The 13,230-nt window shown below is 44.7% G+C and overlaps 1 protein-coding gene across 1 annotated transcript in view; it reads right to left on the reverse strand.

Moving 5' to 3' along the window:
* The window catches only part of LOC101688942 (NACHT, LRR and PYD domains-containing protein 5), a 32,205-nt gene extending 19,037 nt beyond the window's left edge, over positions 1–13,168 (reverse strand). The window contains exons 1-2 of the mRNA XM_004777079.3: positions 13,098–13,168; positions 5,624–5,963 (exon numbers count right to left, since the gene is read on the reverse strand). Of these exons, the coding sequence (XP_004777136.1) occupies positions 5,624–5,963; positions 13,098–13,168 (411 nt within the window). The remainder of the gene's footprint in view (positions 1–5,623; positions 5,964–13,097) is intronic.
* Positions 13,169–13,230: the final 62 nt, after the last annotated feature.

The raw sequence follows: 13,230 nt of genomic DNA on the forward strand, positions 1-13,230 counted from the left end.
ACAGATCCTGTTTGAAATTCTACATTCTGCTGTATGCTGTCAGTTTCTGAGCCTCAGTTTCCCCATCTCTGAGAGGAGATTAACATCCTCTTAAAGTGTTGCAGTGAATATTTAAGAGAGAATGTGCCTTCAAAAATTTATTAGTCCAGGGCTTAGCAAAAATGACCAGTGGCCACTACTGTCATTACAAACCATAATTCCTTCACATTATCTGGTTTTATTTTTATCCCAGCACTTTCCCTAAATGGCAACTTTGATGCATCTTGTTGTCTAGCACCTAGACTGTGAAAGAACTTTACCTCCATACTTCTGGCCTCTTCAACGGTCTCTGCCATCTGCTAGGTACTCAGTAACACGAGGGAAACCCCTCCAATCCTGGGTCTTTACATTTGCCAGTAATACTATTATCTTCTAAAAAAAAAAAAAAGGCAGCACGACTCTCTCTGTACGGGTGTATAAGGCAATGACTATCTCTACATAAAATCTCTACAGAGAAGTTCTACATCTTAAACTTCATTATTCCGTATCAGGGACAGGTATTCAGGGACTGTATTAAAACCACAGGAAGCAGGGCACCTGGGTGGCTCAGTGGGTTAAGCTTCTGCCTTCGGTTCAGGTCATAATCCCAGGGTCCTGGAATTGAGTCCCACATCGGGATCTCTGCTCAGTGGGAAGCCTTCGTCTCCCTCTCTCTCTGCTTGCCTCTCTGCCTACTTGTGATCTCTCTCTTAAATAAATAAATAAAATCTTAAAAAAATTTTTTTTAAACGGATGAGCTTTTTGGTACATCAATTTCCAAAAAAAAAAAAAAAAAAAAAAAAAAAAAAAGAATCGAGTAATATTACTTAGGAGAGCCTGCTGTCACCTCCTTGACGGGTCAGCTACAAATTCATAGAATCATGGCACCTGGGATCTCATCTTCATTTCGTGTTTGGTTTGATTGACATAACTGTACATGGCCATGTATAGATGCTTTACTATGTTCCTGTCACATCTCTTCAAATGGTAGGTATTCCCAAAATAAAGGTTGGCAGAAGGAGTTGAGGGGAAAAAAAGGATTACCACTAGCCAAGTAATTTTGAACAAAGAACTTGCCTACTCTTGTCTCTATATTTAGCTTCTGTCAACCGAACTTGTGCTTGACACCCAAGTTCACCAGAATCACAGGTTTTTGGAATTTCTCTTTGTGACTTTAGATGATCACAGTGAACACACAGGACTCTGTCCTTGGTGATGATTCTAGGAGCTCTTGGGGAAGAGACTAGTGTACAGAGATGAGTGCAGCTGAGTGAAGGGACAGTACCACCCAAACTCCATTCCAGGATGGAAGGAAAAAGTCAATCAGTTTTCTTTACCTTGTTCTTTGATCTCAGCTGATATGGCACCACCTTGTTCTATAGCTTGTGAAATTTCTGCAAAAAAGAGAGGAAGGATGAATTCCCCCCCTCTTATGTAAGTATTCGAATCAGAGAGGGCACAGACCCACATCTCAGGACCAGTTTGAAAATGGCAGCTGCTGGCTCAGCGAGACAGACTAACTGTACATAAAAGGAGCACTTTATTTAAAATCCGAAGCTATGAGGTTCTGATTTCATTTCTGCTTTTAACTCATTGGAGACCTCTAAGCAAATCATTAGCATGAGGGATAAAACTTGGTGGATAGGAACCGAGGGGGTCTCTACTCAGACATAGGATGTAAATGGGAATTCTGTCACTTCCTACTTATGAGGTCTTCGTCAGCTCACTGGGCTTACAGGCTTCTGTATGTTAATCTGTAAAGCGAGGAGAACTGTTCCTCTGTTGTGGAGTTGCCTGTCTATACATGCAGAGTTTGGGCAAGCCATCTGGCCTCTGAATCTGGACAGCTGGAATTACAGTGACTACCACACAGGATCCTGTTGAGATTTGTGAGATTAAAGGACGTGACACCATGCTTGACAGGTGGTAGTTCTGACTGACAACAGTAATTTAGAGGGGCTTCCCAATGTGGCTGGTAAGACCCCAGGCTTCATCTTTTTTGTTCCTACTACCAAGATTAGTCAGGCTGTGTCTTCATTCCACATCATCACTAAATCCCTAAGTAATCCATAAATGCATAATATAATTTTATCCATGGGAAGATAATATATAGGACTCATCTGGTTAAGCTGACATTTACATTAAATTTGGAACGATTGAGGGGCACCTGGGTGGCTCAGTTGGTTAAGCAGCTGCCTTTAGCTCAGGTCATGATCCCAAGGTCCTGGGATCGAGCCCCGCATCAGGCTCTCTGCTAAGCAGAGAGCCTGCTTCTCCCTCTCCCTCTGCCTGCTGCTCTGCCTACTTGTAATCTCTATCTCTCTGTTGAATAAATAAAAATCTTTTTAAAAAAGTTGGAACAATTGATAACCTCTGGGATTCTGAGACTCTGACTCAGCAACTGCTCAGACTTTGGTTTTGAAGGGGGTTTTCCTAGCCGCAGCCCGGACAAAGCTGCATCAACAGGAAGTTGGTCCTGATTCTTCCAAAGTGTTAGACTTTGCAGTCAGTGTTGACTGCTGGAAGACTGGCGATGTGCCAGTGGTAGTGTGGTTAATATTGGGGAATGCTTGCTGTCTATGAAAGCCTACATCTTTCCCTCTATGTTGTGGCTTTACTGCTTTGATCCCTTTTGTTGGTCTCCCTTTCCTCCACTGAGGTATGGGGTACATGAATGCAGGAGATTTGCACGTACTTTGTCCACAGATGTAACAGAATTCCACAGAACAGTGCCCGGCAGGCACCAGTACACAGATATTTCAGGAATTGTATTGAGTCTGATTTCATGCTATCTGGAGCTCTCCACCAAAGCATCCAAAACAGACCCTCAGGTGGATGTTGTCCTGGCAAGGTCATGAAGTTGCCAAAACTGAAGATGGAAACCCGAAGAGTCATAAGAAAACTTTAAGATCAGAGTTCTCTTGGAATTTGAATAAGACAGACCATGATTACTAGATCCTCAGGGCCCAGGGCCAGGCTAGAAAGAACACTGGACCATCAGAAGTCATGGTTCGAGTCCCGGGCGTACCAGTAACTAACTGCCATGTGGCTTTAGATGTACCCATTGTCCCAGCATGTCCACACTGACCTGGCACTTCTTTCATGCTTGGTTCCTCTTTCTTCATTTGTGTAGAATTTTCTTGTATTTCAGCCAGTGAATATTCTGCAACAGAGAGAAGATGACACGACTGTCTTAGTAAAGTCACAGCAATTACCCAGACTAGGGATGAGAGCATCCTCTGCCCAAATTACTGAGGGGAACCAAGAAAGCCTCTGGATCTCAGTTTGTCCCATGACCAGCTGATAATGGAGACAATGGAGTCAGATCCTCCAGTGACACCAGCCCAGTGACATAGCAGAGATTGGTCATGAAGAGTGCTTGGATATTGAACTTGTGAACTCCAGTCCCACTTTTGTTGTCTGGCCTTGGGTAATGCACAACATGAGGCAGAGTGTTACGTTTATCAAGAGTTTATCTTCAAGAGTCTACCTCAGCTCCTCTTTTGAACGTTAGCTAGTTAGTGGACTACTCACTAGAGTAGTGAATGATCCAAATATTGGTGTCCAACTTACGAGTGCTAACACTGGCCACTCTTTCTCCAGTCTACTTGCTCTAAAACATCTGTTACAGTGTTTCTTGGGATGAGCTAATAGCCCATCCATTAGGACACCTGGGTGGCTCAGTCAGTTAAACATCTGCCTTTGGATCAGGTCATGATTCTGGGATTGGGCCCTATGTCAGGCTCCCTGCTTAGCAGTGAGTCTGCTTCTCCCTCTCCCTCCGCCCCTTACCCCTGCTTGTGCTATCTCTTTCTCAAGAGGAATTTTTAAAAAATCTTAAAAGAACCCCACCCACCCACTTTCTCATGCCAGAAACAAGGGTGTCATCCTTAAGGCATATCCTCTGTCTGCATTAAGTCCTACAAAACCAGTGTGTCTGCTTTTGAAACATCTTCCAATTGCATTTCTACTTTCTTTAACAGCCACTGCCACTCTGGCCCAAGACACCACTATTTCTCCCATGGGGTACCAGAATGGCCTCCTCTTGGTCTCCCCACATCTAGTCATGACTCTTTCTGGACCACACAACACTTCAGCAACAATGCTGGAATGCCAATGGGATTATTTATTACCCCTGTCCCCTTCAAAATGAATTGCTTATGCTTTGCTGTTAAAATTATCCTCAAGATACTGTGTTGTTGGACTTGTGGTCTACCTCCCCATATTAATCTCTTACCTTGCTCCCTCCTGTTCTCCATGGTCTAGCCAAGCTCCCTGTTAAAGGTTTCATAATGCAATCTCTGTTGCTCATCATGTTTTCTCTACCATCCACAGTTAGCTTGGCTAGCTCCTCTTCTTCATATGTGTTTCAGCTTTAACTTCACTTCTTCTGTAAAGTTATTCTAGTCTTCATTTCTCTCTGGTCTGGAATAGGAACCTCTCCTTTCTCTACACCTTTTAAAAAAAGATCGCCCATCTTTCCCTCTTCCTTGCAGCACTGGAAGCTATAAATCTCTGGCTCATAACCCATGAAGATTTAAAGACATGTTAGATAATAAGTCTCATCTTTGTCACCTATGAGTTCATGTAGAACTTGGTAGAACCCGTGTTTTAGCTTCTGCCATGGGGAACCCATTTCATCAGGTGGGTTTGACTCGATGGCAGGGCGGTTTCAACATAGTGCCTCACCTAGAGTACTGACTCAGTAAATATCAGTCATCATTTTAATTTTATACCTTCATTTCCTGTGAATAATATCGACATGTTTTCCACATGGGTCTTTTTGGAAGCTCGGGAGGGATAGCTTCTCTTAAAGTCCTTTGTAGCTATAGATGCCGAGTTACACCTAGAGATGGCCATACCTGTAGTCTTTAGGGTCAATCTGACTGTTCACCCTCGGGACTCGAATTTTCCTGTCCATGGTTGAAGAAAAGAATTCTTCCAGATAAAGGAGGACTATTTTCTTCCACTACCTTTCTCCTAAATACCCTGAGCCAATCACACAATTTGATCAGAGCATGTTGCTATGATATCGACACCCAACAGTCTGACAAGATCAGTCCTTAGATGAGTTCCTTGGCTTTAGTCTCAGGCAGGAAATATGGGAGACTCCCACTGTACAACCACCATAGTGTTCTCAAAAAGTGAATGAAGCTTTGTTAACCACTTTGCATACATTACGTTATTGAGTCTTTGCAAGAGCACAGGTAAGAATCCAAGTTACTGTTCCAAGATGTGGAGTCCAAGGGTCAGAATAAAAAGAAATTTGCCCAAAGTCAAACTTAGAACACATAGAAGGTCCAGAGCTCAAGCTCAGAACTTAGGACTCCAAGTCCTGTCTACAAACTTCAACTAAATTCTGTCTGGGTAGAGGGTCTGTCTACTTGTTTCTTCTTTTTTCCATAGGGTGGGGACTCCTCTAATTTCCAGCCAGGCAGGACAACTAAAGAGGGACTTCTCACAGTTCAGACTCATGCTGTGGAGATGGACCCAATTAGTGACCAAGGATGCCCTCTTCATTCCCATGGGAGCTCGAGGTAACCTCCTTTCTATCCCGCCCCCAGATTTTCCCCAAGGCATACTCACTTTTCATCTCTTGCCTTGCCTTCTCAGAGAGTGTGGACAGGCCCATCGTTTCAAAGATGTGATTGGATATTTTCCAGAGAAGAGATTCTTCATAATGCTCATGCAAGAGGGAGGCTAGATGTTCCATGTCGGCGTTGTTCACCTCAACCCATGGAAAGGAGCACACTGCCACTTCGGAAGCTTTTTCCATGAGCAGTCCCTTAAACATCTGAAACTCTTCCTTGCTCAGCTGCATGAAACACCATTGCAGTGCATAGTTGGAAAAGGAGGGTAATTTGGCTTCTCTCATCTTCGTGCAAGGCTGAGATCTCAGATTTTGCTGGAAAAGTGGATTCCTTAATAATATGGAGAAATGGTACCTGTGGAAGATTCATAAGATTCAAAAGAGACTCTTGGATCAAATCCTCGGGTTCATACAACCAACCTCATCAAGTCACTAGAAACAACACTTTCTGTTTGTTTTGTGAAACACACAGAGAAGCCCAATTCATGGGTAACAATTCTTCATAGACTTTAAATCACTTGACATTATATCTATTTATCTTGTTATAAGAATATAAATTCCGGGATGTTTTGCTGCCTTTATCCCTCATTCCCAAAACAGCACCTGGCATAGAGTCAGATTAAAAACACTTGAAGAATACGAAAACATTAACTTGAAAGTACATGTGCTCTTCTACATTTATTCTAACATTATTTACAATAGCTAAATTATGGAAGAGAACCCAACTGTCCATCGATAGAGAATGGCTAAAAAAGACGTGGTATATGCACAATGGAGTATCACTCCGTCAAAAAAGAGTAAAATCTTGCAATTCACAATAACATGGATAGGCCTATAGGGCTTTATGCAAAGTGAAAGAAGTCAGACTGAGAAAAATACCACATGATTTCAGTTATACATGGCATTTAAGAAATAAAACAAATGAGAAAATGAAAAGAGAGATAGTAAGACAAACCATGCAATGGACTCTTCACTCAGTAGAGGGGAGGTGAGTGGGGACGGGGTGGGGGGAGACAACTGATGCGGAGGAAGGCGTGCGTTTGTGCTGATGAACACGGGGCGGTGTATGGAAGTGTTGAATCACTATGCTGCCCACCTGAAACTAATGTAACACCGTATTTTAACTATATTGGAATTAAAATAGAAAATCAAAACCCCCTCGAAACACCTGTCAGTGATGCTCTTGGCTAATATGTCCTACTCATGGAAACTGGCAAGAAAGCTACCACCATTTATGGAAAATTAGTCACTCTATTGATTTAAAGTAGGCTCTAACCACATACAGGTAATGGGTAGGTTAACTAGCTTGATGGCAGTAATTACTATGTAATGTACACCATATCAAAACATTACATTGAACGCCTTATATATATAATTTTTATTAGTACATCATACCTCAATAAAGATGGGAAATAAAAAGAGCCCACTTTGGTAATTGCATGTTGAGAGGGTGTATGCTTCTGTGATTAGAAGCACAGGCTCCCAGATGAAGTGACAGCCCTGCTTCGATTTCTGCTTCCATGACAATCAAGAATGTCCCCTGGAAAGTAACAGCCTCTGAGAGGGGCTACTTGCATGACTAAAGCATTTACAAGAGTGGCTAATAATCGCTCCCCCTCCCAGTCTGGAACAGAAACCTCAGTTGTTCCACAAATCTAGAAGAAGCCCCTAGAGTTTTGCTTTTCTGGTTTTTTAAATTTTTAATTTCAGTATGGCTAAAAACAAAAAGACTTCTGCCCAGTAAAGGAAACAATCAGCAAAACTAAAAGACAACCTATGGAATGGGAGGAGATATTCGCAAACGACACATCAGATAAAGGGTTAGTATCCCAAATCTACAAAGAACCGATATAACTCAACACAAAAAAATCCCGACTAATCCAATTAAAAATGGGCAGAGGATGTGAACAGACATTTCTCCAAAGAAGACACACGGATGGCCAACAGACCCGTGAAAAGATGCTCCACCTCCTACAATTTTTATGGAAGGCGGTCTCGTTTGTGTTTCTGCTGCTCCTCACAGACACAAACGACCTCAGATTTGAAGTATTTGCAGCCTCTCTTTGCATTGTAATAAATTTTTAGCAATATTTTGCAGCATGAGAAAAGCGCTCTTTTGTTTCGGGAAATAGACTCTCATTCTCTAGTAGAAAGGCGGGTGGGTGTGGGTGAGAATGAGATTTGGAAAAAGGCTTAAAAAACAATACACCCAGGCACACACACACACCGGAAGACGGATTCTATTTAAGGCAGAGTAGAGCCAAAGAGCCACGCAGTCAGAGAAACAGAGCACGGTCCTGACGAAACTGAGGGATGCTGGTATCACAACAAAGCCTGAGCCCCACATTTCCAGGAAAACAAAGCAGCAAGATCACATGGCCTTGGTGAGTGCTTACAGGGTATGGAGACAAGCATTGCAAACTAGAACTAGGCATCCTACAGCAGACTGAATTTTCTGCTGGTAAAAACTCCAGAAAAACAAACAAACAAACAAACACTGAGCCACTGGCTCAGTTGGTTGGGCGACTGCCTTCAGCTCAGGTCATGATCCCAGAGTTCCAGGATCGAGTCCCGCATCGGGCTCCCAGCAATTTGGGGAGTCTGCTTCTCCCTCTGACCTTCTCCTCTCTCATACTCTCTCTCACTCATTCTCTCTTAAATAAATAAATAAAAATCTTTAAAAAAAGAAAGAAAAGAAAGAAAAGTCGCAGCAGAAGTCAGACTTTCTGCCAAGGGCTGGCTCCCTTTGGCTCTGTGAGCCGTTAGTGCTCTGTCCCAACCACTCAGCTCGGCTAGCACTGTTGACAACAGAGACTCAGGAAAGCGGTTTCCGGTGAAATGGGATGGGCTGCATTTGATGTCAGTTTGCTGAGCCCAGGGAGGGAAATGGAGCGTTGCTTCTCGTTCCCTGCTCTCTCCACTACCGTTTGATATATTCTGCAGCAAAGCAATTGGATAAAGAAATGAGAAGTATGGGGCACCTGGGTGGCTCAGTGGGTTAAGCCTCTGCCTTAGGCTCAGGTCATGATCTCAGGGTCCTGGGATCGAGCCCCGCATCAGGCTGTCTGCGCAGCACGGAGCCTCCTTCCCCCTCTCTCTCTGCCTGCCTCTCTGCCTGTTTGTGATCTCTGTCAAATACATAAATAAATAAAATCTTAAATAAATAAATAAATAGCTAAATAAATATTTAAAAAATAAACAGAGAGAACACAGAAAAACCAAAGAAAGAAAAAAAGAAGCCAAAAGCTTCTTTTGGGAGGGGTGATGACTTCGTTTGAGGTCTCAGCTAGATGGTTACCTCCATGAAACGCTTTAGGCAAAAGCATTTTAACTCACACCTGATTATAAGTGCTCCCCGTCTTCCAATACATCCCAGCAAGGGAGCTGTCAACCAAACCCAATGGAGTAGAGAGGAGGAGAGCCCAGGTGGGAGGACTGGCCTGGGAGAGGCAGAGGGACACGGTCCCCTGTAAAACCACAATGGGACTAAGGAGAAGGTTACGTTACTCCCGTAGATGCAGGACTGTAGGTTGGAAGAACGTAAACCAAGAGTGGTGGTTAAGGTTATTTCCTGGACACGAATGACCATGGACACCAAAGCTCTCCCTTGGTTTCTATCCTCTGTAGCCTCTACCAGCAACAGCTCTCTGCCTGGGGGCCTTGAATGATCCCATAGAAGCAGTCACGGTTGCAGAGCGGGACATCAGTCACATGCTGTTCTGAGCATGGATTTACCCCCTGCTACCCCAGGCAAAGCTGGTCTACTCATTTGTGACTCAGTTTCCTCACTAACAAAGAACAGCCTCAGGAGAACCGTAAGCCATAATTAACATATAATTAGCATAATTAACCCAGCGACACCCCCAGACTCCCACAAGTCCAGACGTCAGCTCACCTTGAACCTGGAACCACGGGCTCCCCGACTCTGTCCTTTTTCTTTTTGTTTTCCTTTTTTACGTAGTTCTCAGTGATTCATCAGTTGCATCTAACGCCCAGTGCTCATCTTGTCACGTGCCCCCCTCCATGCCCACCCCCCAATGACCCCATGCCCCCATGCATCTCCCTTTCTGCAACCCTCAGTTTGTTCCCTGGAGTCAAGATCTTTATTTTAGACCTAGAGGCTGGGAAGGATTGAGGAACATACCCAAGTGAATGTGGAAAATGCTCTTTTATTAAAATGGGGGAAATGGGGCACTTCATTCTTTCAGAGGGTGTCTTTGGTCCTTGGGCTCTGGCTAGTGGACACGGAGAGTCTGGGGGCACAGAGGAGAGCTCAAGGAATAGACCTGAATCAGTAACAGAGAAAGAAAGGAGAGGGGAATGCACTAGGAACCAGACGGGATAAAATACCGACTCACCTCCTTGCCTCCTCACCTACCAAACCAGAGCTTGCTCCCCAGCCCACGGGAGCCGCACAGTGAGGGTCTTTGGGGAATCCTGGGCCAGTGACGTTGTTGCTTCCCATTGGCTGCCCTGGCCTCGGAATGGCCAGACCCAGGACAGATGCGGAGCAGCTGCTTTTGGCACCTGTGTGAACTGCCCTCCCACCTGTACCCATGCTACTGGTGAGGACGCTGCCCGCCGTCTGCAGCCTCCACTGAGCCGTCCCATAGCAATAATCGCTTGTGTGTTCTTACTTACACGACCCGTATTTACTGACCACTGTCTGATGCCGTTGCTGATGTCAGTTCAATCCACTCTCTCCGTGAAACTCTTACTTGGATTCCCTGTGAGCTCACAGTAAGCAGACCTGTTAGTTGCCAGAAGAAAGTTCTCCAGAATTCTCCCCGTCTACAGTGTCCATCCTGAGTAATGGAAATACCAGCCCCTTTGTGTCGTGAGTCTCCACGTGAATGGTGGTTCCCCAGAGTTTTCCTGTCCTCGCCATCGCAGCTTTATTGAGATATAAATGACAGCATTGTTTAAGTTTGAGCTTTGCGAGGTGTTGATTTGATAGGCTGATTACTGCAAAATGATTACCAGCTGTGGAAAGGACAGAGCCCACTTCAGTTTCCCTAACTTTCCCCCAGATTAGAATCACCTGGTGGGAGCTTGTAAAACCCTCAATGCCTGAGCCACACCCTGTTCCAATTGAGTCCGGAGGTCTGAAGCCCCCCAAGGTAAGACATTGTGCCACAAAGCCTGGGGACATTGTCACACTTTCCAGCCTGGCTCTTCCCAAAGCGCATTCCCCTAATGCTTTTGCAAAGGGGTGTCTCCTGGGCCTTACGGGGAACATGTCAGTGGGTGGATTCTCTGGCTTTTTGTTGCCCATCTCTGAGCCTGCCGACCCCAGACAAGGCCTTCGGAGCAGCCGGGGCTCATTCGCTGTGGATCCTGGTGGTGGTGGCTCACCATCAGCTCCAGCTATTAAATTCTGGGCTCTAGAGAACAAATTAAATGAGATTTTGACTCTGAGGGACTTTTGTTCTTCTCTACCCCTTAAGGATGGTGTGAGGTTTGGGTGGGCTGAGGATCCCACCTGCTCTCACTTTTGTAACGAAACCCTTCTGGAGAGCAGAGAAACCAACACAGGTAGTACCTGCTCATTTTGTGTAGAAAAAGATGCTTTTTCCAAAAGAAAAATTGTGTGGCTGCTTCTAGATCTTTGAGTTCCAAATGCTGTCCTAATACTTCAATCATGAACAGCAGGGTTTGGACCTGAGAGTTCAGTCTGTGCCGTGATGTACAGTCCCTTCCCATAGGGTCGGAGTGGACATCCTGCCCACCACGAGACAGACAGACCATCTAGAGAGCAGACCACTCTCTAGATCAAGGCTCTTGGTCAGTCTGCTGGGTGTCTAAGAAACGTCTCCTTTAACTTGTTCTAGTGTATTAATGGACTAAACCCATTTAAAAAAGTTATTTCATTTTAAAAAATTTTATTTTATATTTTATATTATATTATTTTATATTTTATTTTGTTTTGTTTTATATTGTTTATTGCTCCATGCAATACGTGCCCTCCTTAATACCCTAAGAATGTTCCATAAGCACCAAGTGAGGGGTGCCTGGGTGGCTCTGTTGGTTTTGGCTCAGGTTGTGATCTCGGGGTGGTGAGATTGAGCCCCATGTCAGGCTCTGCACTGACAGATTCTTTCCTTCCTATTCACGTTCCCTCTCTCTCTCAAATAAACAAATAAAATCTTAAAAAAAAAAAACCCAAACAACCAAAAATGAGGTGATTTCCCTTTTCCATCCCACTGTTGTATTATCTTCCTTGGAAATGTCCCCTGGACACTTTTTTACAGACAAGGAATTCTATTTCTTCTTCTTCTTTTTTTAAGATTTTATTTTCAGTAATCTCTACACCCAACATGGGGCTCGAACCCATAACCCAACATAAAGAGTTGCATGTTCCACCCACTGAGCCAGCCCAATGCCCCTGAGATTTCTTCCTTCTGAACAGTCTCATATACTGTTAAATAAGTAACACTTGAAAACTTTTCAAACTACATTCATGTATACATTTTATTTAAATTCTTCCATTATCCTTAAAGGCCAGTCAGATATTTTCCAGAGACAATGTTAGCATGACAGATTCAGAAATGGGAGCAGGGGCAGGGGGGAGGTGGGCGGGCCCCCCAATTCAGTGACTAATTCATGTCTAACATAGGCCCTTGGAGATGCTTGGAGGTCATGCCTCACACCATTTTCTAGAACCAACTGGGCCATTCCAGATTCAGAATGGCCGACAGAATAAGGCCAACATTTCCAAAGGAAGAAAATATCCAGGGAGCCACCACATCACTCTGTCCATCTTGCCTTATCCCAGCCGTCCGCGCTCCAGTCCTGTATGATCCTCAGGACTGTGTTCTTCACGACTGGGCCCTCCAGCCTTGTCGTCATATCTGGGGCATAATTCTGTTTCATCTCCCTGTGAAGGGTAAGAATGGGGCTTTGTTCCCTCACATTCAGTTTTCTTTTGTGGTCCTAGAGAAGCACACAGAACCCCAAGGACAGTCACCACCCCGGAGACCCCTCTGGTCCCCCACAGCAGACTGAGACCAACCATGCTGCTCTTGGGGAGTCAGGGATGGAGTCCAAGGTTCAGCCTCTTACTGAGTGGTGAGCAGCCCCCACCAGCTCCATTACTCACATTCTGGTGGAGTCTTCTCCCTTACCGGGCTGTGGTTGGTCTGTGTGACCAGCAGTATAAGGCAGAAGTGGTCAACATGAAGTAATCAAAGACCGGGGTCTTTCTTGAGTTCTCTCTCTCTCTCTCTTTCTCCCCCCTTGTTCACTGTCAAGAGCAGCCCTACATGGGTCAGCGTGGAAACTAGACTCCATCAAACTCCAGTCAGGCCCTTACCTGAGGCCTCAGGGAAGACCAAAGGTAGAACCAGCCAGTCAACTGCTTCCATATTTCCGACCCTCAGAAATTTTGTAAGGAAAATCATGTGTTGTGTCAAGTGACTAAACTTTGAGGTATTTTGTCACAGGGCAACAGACAAAGACTACACCAGGTATCATTACAACCTCCACCCACCCAGAATCCACGGCTGACTGAGAAGGTCCCAGTTTCAGGCACAGGGCTTCATGGACACACTTCCTTTCCATCCTCACATCTCCACTGAGGAAGCCGCCAGACCATTTCACAGATGCGGGAACAGACTCAGAAA

The sequence above is a fragment of the Mustela putorius genome, unplaced genomic scaffold, assembly GCF_011764305.1.
Source record: "Mustela putorius furo isolate JIRA1106 unplaced genomic scaffold, ASM1176430v1.1 tig00000196_pilon_pilon_pilon, whole genome shotgun sequence".
NCBI classification, from domain to species: Eukaryota; Metazoa; Chordata; class Mammalia; order Carnivora; family Mustelidae; genus Mustela; species Mustela putorius.